Raw genomic sequence first — 6,217 nt, forward strand, 5'->3', positions numbered from 1 at the left:
CGACGTAATCTTTTTTTCTGGCCTTTTGACATGTTTACTTTGAAAATATTGTGATCTCTTGAAATGTTGCTGAAAACAAAACTATTTGGTTGAAATGCTGATAAGCATCTGTATTGTTATATCGTCAGAGGAAACTACACAAATTTAATTCTAAAGTATTATTTGAACCATTTTTGACTGGCTAAGGGCGTTTCAAGTACTGAGTGAATGCTTCAGTTCAAGATAATTTATTTTTTCAAAACCAAGGGATTAGATAACAGACATAGCCTATATAAGGTTTCACCCATTCCGGTACAGCATGTAATACATGTATATAGATATTTAATACAGGGACCAGGATGGACAGGTGATGGAGATTAACTTTTTATGAGTATGACTAATTTTGGGTCGAGTAAGTTGAATTATTTAATTTTACTAAGGGATATATAAATTTGTATCTGGATTGCCAGTTTGTTGAAATATGATGAGGTGTAATTAAAAATTACAAACATCCACATTAACACTTCCACACCATTGTACAATACATGTATTATTGATCGACACAAAGGAGGGCAAAGACTGAGGAGGAATGTAACGGAACTGGACTGGGTCGAACTTTGGTGACCGGGTATCTCAATTGGTAAAGTGTCTATCTAGAGTTTGAAGGGTCCAGGGTTCATATTTTAGGGGTTTTGTTATTTCTATTTTTATCCAAAATAATCACTTTTGAAAAGGCTAGCACTATCACTGAATAGTCGTGTTCAATTTAAGGTAATACCGTAAATGATGTATTGATAGATTTGACTTAATCTAATGAGTAACTAAGGACATTTTCCTTATACTGTAATTGCATCTACCATTTCCTGTAAATAGGAAGGTAGAATCATACTGTTTGCCATTTTTCAGCTTGAAAACTAATACAGTAGACTAATTCTGTTTAATCTATATTGATTTTCCTAATCCTTGTTATTCTTTTGTAGAATTCAGGAGCTTAAGTCTGTAAACCAAAATGGAAGAAAGTACATGGATGGGAACAAATCCAGAGTATGTCAAGGGTACTGGGCGCTCTCAGTTCCGGGATTTCTTCAACAATTCAGAGTTCAGCGATGTCAAAATCTTCTGTGGAGAAAAGGAGTTCTTTGGTCACAAGATTGTGCTGTCCTCTTGCAGTGAGGTGTTTCGCACTATGCTGTCAACAGTTAGTATGATACGTACCAATTCTAGATCTTAGTACTTTATCATATAATATCAGAAGTTCACAAATTCAATAAATCAATATATGCTAATATGTATTTTTAATTGCGGTGAAAATATAGAATATGTGGATAAGTTCTTTTCACAGTATTTGTACCTACACTAGTAAAGAAGAACACACATACAGTGTACCCTAAGCTACATTATACATGGGTGATATAGTACCAATTAACTCTATAGGATATCTATTTAAGGATTGAACCTCTATCAGATTGCAGTTACCGCCAGCATGAATGCAATCTCGGCGACGGATATCTGACAGACGTTCAATCGTTATATTTACATTTCCTCATACGACCTGTCTTTTATTAATTAGTCGGATGAGCATAATTTATATTTTCTGCTGCCGCAAAACCTCACTGGTCCAATTCTTTGAACAGACACAGAAGGCCATTATCGGACCGAAATCTTTCCAAACAACGGTCGCCAGTAAAAAATGTAACCAGGCGACAACTGTTAAATAGGCTAATTAACATTCTAATACAAAAGTAGGAACTTACCTTCCTATATATTTTGGATGTCTTCATTGTCTACAAAACCTGTTAAAATGCAACTTGTATGAACCAAACGACAACAACAAGATGGCAGCTATCATATCGTTGGGAGTGGTTTCTAACACTGACAACACCGAAACCATGGTCATGTGACCAGATAATGCAGACTGCAGTTAGTGTCCAGTAACTGCCAGCTGACTTTCCATAGAGTTAATGGAAAATGGGAAGGGCATACGTAAATATAATGTAGGACAAAGTGTCCCTTCACCTCCATAATAGAACATATCTTGGCCCAAAAAAGCGGTAACTATGAGGTGAATAAATATGTTTTAAATTTACCTTTAGTTCAGTAAATCAAAGTCTAGCCTTTGATTAGTAATAGGAGATCATTGGTTGCTGACTTTTATTCCTGAATTTAGCTGGAGACAATATGTTGGGTGTAATATAAGATGGTGGATAATCTCACCCTTCCTGAGCACCTGTTGTTGCCCCTGCTTCTTGGTTTTTGTGGTATTTACAAGGGTTTTCCTTTTGTTATGGTATTGTCTCCATTGTTCTTGGATTCATCTCATTGTAATGATTGGACTTGAGTTCCCGTGTCGCCCTTATGGTATATTTTGTCCCGGTATTGATGCTATGGTATATTTGTCCTTGTGTTAAATGCTTGGTGTCTTTTGCCCTTGTATGCCAACACATTTTTATTTTGTCCTGTATGTTGACTTGGTGGTAAATTTTCTCCCTGTGTTGATACTATGTATAGTATATTTTGTCCTAGTGTATAAAGGTTATGGTATATAATTATTGTCCTTGTTTTTGACTTTGTGTTATATTTTGTCCTATGTCATAGTTAAGTCCAAATAAAAATATATGTGTGTTTCCTGTTTCGGCTCCCCCAAAAATAGGGTAGATAGGTAGGAAAACCATTTTTTTTTTCCTTTTATTTCTGGTGAAGAAAATCTCCTGATTACCTCCGTGAATGTTAAAACGTGTATTTTCCCTACTGCTTGACACTAGTTTTTAGCTCACTTGCCCGAAGGCTTTTGTATTACTGATGCTTTCTGTTCTCAAATTCCACTGCCACCAGTATGTCCTCATATGTTGAGGGTGTAGTAATTTTGTCCTATATTGATATACTATATTTGTCTATAAAGGTGCTATATAATGTTTGTTTTTGTGTTAAAGCTATAGTATATTTTATCCGTGTGTTAAAGCTATAGTATATTTTGTCCTTGTGTTAAAGCTATAGTATATTTTGTCCTTGTGTTAAGGCTAAAGTATGCTTTTGTCCTTGTGTGTTGACACTGCAATTTACATAGTATCCTTGTTTTAAGGCTATAGTACATTGTATCCTTGTTTTAAGGCTATAGTACAGTGTATCCTTGTTCGAAGGCTATAGTACATTGTATCCTTGTTTTAAGGCTATAGTACATTGTATCCTTGTTTTAAGGCTATAGTACATTGTATCCTTGTTTTAAGGCTATAGTACATTGTATCCTTGTTTTAAGGCTATAGTACATTGTATCCTTGTTTTAAGGCTATAGTACATTGTATCCTTGTTTTAAGGCTATAGTACATTGTATCCTTGTTTTAAGGCTATAGTACATTGTATCCTTGTTTTAAGGCTATAGTACATTGTATCCTTGTTTTAAGGCTATAGTACATTGTATCCTTGTGTTAAGGCTAAAGGCTATAGTACATTGTATCCTTGTTTTAAGGCTATAGTACATTGTATCCTTGTTTTAAGGCTATAGTACATTGTATCCTTGTTTTAAGGCTATAGTACATTGTATCCTTGTTTTAAGGCTATAGTACATTGTATCCTTGTTTTAAGGCTATAGTACATTGTATCCTTGTTTTAAGGCTATAGTACATTGTATCCTTGTTTTAAGGCTATAGTACATTGTATCCTTGTTTTAAGGCTATAGTACATTGTATCCTTGTTTTAAGGCTATAGTACATTGTATCCTTGTTTTAAGGCTATAGTACATTGTATCCTTGTTTTAAGGCTATAGTATATTGTATCCTTGTTTTAAGGCTATAGTACATTGCATCCTTGTTTTAAGGCTATAGTATGCTTTTGTCCTTGTTTTAAGGCTATAGTATATTGTATCCTTGTTTTAAGGCTATAGTACATTGTATCCTTGTTTTAAGGCTATAGTACATTGTATCCTTGTGTTAAGGCTAAAGGCTATAGTACATTGTATCCTTGTTTTAAGGCTATAGTACATTGTATCCTTGTTTTAGGGCTATAGTATATTGTATCCTTGTTTTAAGGCGTTAGTATCCTTGTTTTAAGGCTATAGTACATTGTATGCTTGTTTTAAGGCTATAGTATATTGTATCCTTGTTCTAAGGCTATAGTACATTGTATCCTTGTTTTAAGGCTATAGTATATTGTATCCTTGTTCTAAAGCTATAGTACATTGTATCCTTGTTTTAAGGCTATAGTATATTGTATCCTTGTTTTAAGGCGTTAGTATCCTTGTTTTAAGGCTATAGTACATTGTATCCTTGTTCTAAGGCTATAGTATATTGTATCCTTGTTTTAAGGCTATAGTATATTGTATCCTTGTTTTAAGGCATTAGTATCCTTGTTTTAAGACGTTAGTATCCTTGTATTAAGGCTATAGTACATTGTATCCTTGTTTTAAGGCTATAGTACATCATATCCTTGTTTTAAGGCTATAGTACGTTGTATCCTTGTTTTAAGGCTATAGTATATTGTATCCTTGTTTTAAGGCTATAGTATATTGTATCCTTGTTTTAAGGCTATAGTACATTGTATCCTTGTTTTAAGGCGTTAGTATATTGTATCTTTGTTTTAAGGCGTTAGTATCCTTGTTATAAGGCGTTAGTATATTGTATCCTTGTTTTAAGGCTATAGTACATTGTATCCTTGTTTTAAGGCGTTAGTATCCTTGTTTTAAGACGTTAGTATCCTTGTTTTAAGGCTATAGTACATTGTATCCTTGTTTTAAGGCTATAGTATATTGTATCCTTGTTTTAAGGCTATAGTATATTGTATCCTTGTTTTAAGGCGTTAGTATCCTTGTTTTAAGACGTTAGTATCCTTGTATTAAGGCTATAGTACATTGTATCCTTGTTTTAAGGCATGTATGTTTTGTAATGTATTGATGTGTTTAGGCTACTTTGTCCCTGTGTATTGATTCTGTGGTACCAGGTATACTGTATATAGGAAAGCTTTTGCTGCAGTTTCACTTTTTGCCTTTTTCATCCTTTGCAGTAATTATAGTGGGGAAACTATCATGACAGCAACTGTAAATTAGAAATAGAAATTAATATTTGGCAAATAGGTGTTTTAGCAGTGAAGGTAGGATAATTGTCAGGGTGAAAGTGTCCCGATATACAGTATCCTGTCCTTGTGTTTTGACATTATAGTATCTAAATACTTATGTTTGTTAATAGGAGTAGTGTAATGTGAACCACCTGACTCTGGAGGAGAACTGTCTGATGGAGGAAGTGTTTGAACAGGTCCTGGAGTTCTTATATACCTGGCAGATCACATTCTGTGAGGAGAACATTACACCCCTCCTCATGTTGGCTGACAAGTACATGATAGAGGACCTGATCGCCCTTGGCATAAAATATATGGTAGAGAATCTGTCCCAAGAGAATGTCATCCCTTGGTACAAGTTTGCACTGCAGTTCAACATTGAGGCACTGTATAATAAGTGTGTGACCTATCTGGGCACCAAATTTGACATCTTCTTTTCCAATGGTGAACTCATCAAGTTAGAAGTCGATGAACTGATGCCTATTCTGGATTCAGGCATGCTTGTAACAAGGTCAGAACTTCAGGATTCTTTCTGGTTGTCAAGTGGATGCAATGTTACGATCGTGCTATAGATCCAATAGAAACAATGGAGGATATGGCGAAGTTGATGACTCTTGTACGGTTTCCAATGATGACCCCTGGAGAACTGGAGAAGGCAGAAACTGTCCCAGACCTGTGGAATGGACCATTGGAGAAACATTTTCTCACCTTGTACAAGGGTTACAAATTCCACTCAACTGGTTTGAGACAACCTGGTGCAGAGGATGATAAGTACTATGTTCCAAGAATATACATCAGGGATGTAGGCGGTATCAACATTCCACCCTCTGTAAATTCTCAAATATTCTTCACTCCATCACACATGTCTGAAACACATCGGGCGAACACCATCCGCTGGACATACAGCAAGACCGGCGAGCACCTCAGGATAGCTTATGTTAATCATGCTGGTTCAGCGTTCACAACAAAGTTCCCTATCAAGGTGAGGTTTGTTGTCATGGTTCGCCCGGCAGCTGACGAGCAGAATGTGAAGATCAAGTATGATGCCATGCTAACACTTTACAAAGAAACATTGCAGGTTTACATGGGGTTCCACACGTATGAAGATCTAGATTTCCAAAAGAATGGCTTGATTCTTTCTATACTTCCTATATCTGTATGAACCGTTTCGTGGTGACACAGGACTGGTGGCTCT

General features: G+C 35.5%; 1 protein-coding gene across 1 annotated transcript; it reads left to right on the plus strand.

Moving 5' to 3' along the window:
• Positions 1-974: 974 nt before the first annotated feature.
• LOC110465571 (kelch-like protein 24) lies at positions 975-5,594 on the plus strand. Its single transcript, XM_021521491.1, has 2 exons — positions 975-1,177; positions 5,160-5,594. The coding sequence occupies exons 1-2, from the start codon at positions 989-991 to the stop codon at positions 5,592-5,594; spliced, it is 624 nt and encodes a 207-aa protein (XP_021377166.1). The 5' UTR covers positions 975-988.
• Positions 5,595-6,217: the final 623 nt, after the last annotated feature.

Source organism: Mizuhopecten yessoensis, unplaced genomic scaffold (genome assembly GCF_002113885.1).
Source record: "Mizuhopecten yessoensis strain PY_sf001 unplaced genomic scaffold, ASM211388v2 scaffold11091, whole genome shotgun sequence".
NCBI classification, from domain to species: Eukaryota; Metazoa; Mollusca; class Bivalvia; order Pectinida; family Pectinidae; genus Mizuhopecten; species Mizuhopecten yessoensis.

Bases quoted from the DNA above. Each gene is read 5' to 3' on its own strand.
- LOC110465571 (XM_021521491.1), top strand. From the start codon at position 989: ATGGAAGAAAGTACATGGATGGGAACAAATCCAGAGTATGTCAAGGGT. The intron at 1,178-5,159 runs GTTAGTATGATA...TAATAGGAGTAG, and splicing joins TTCGCACTATGCTGTCAACA to TGTAATGTGAACCACCTGAC.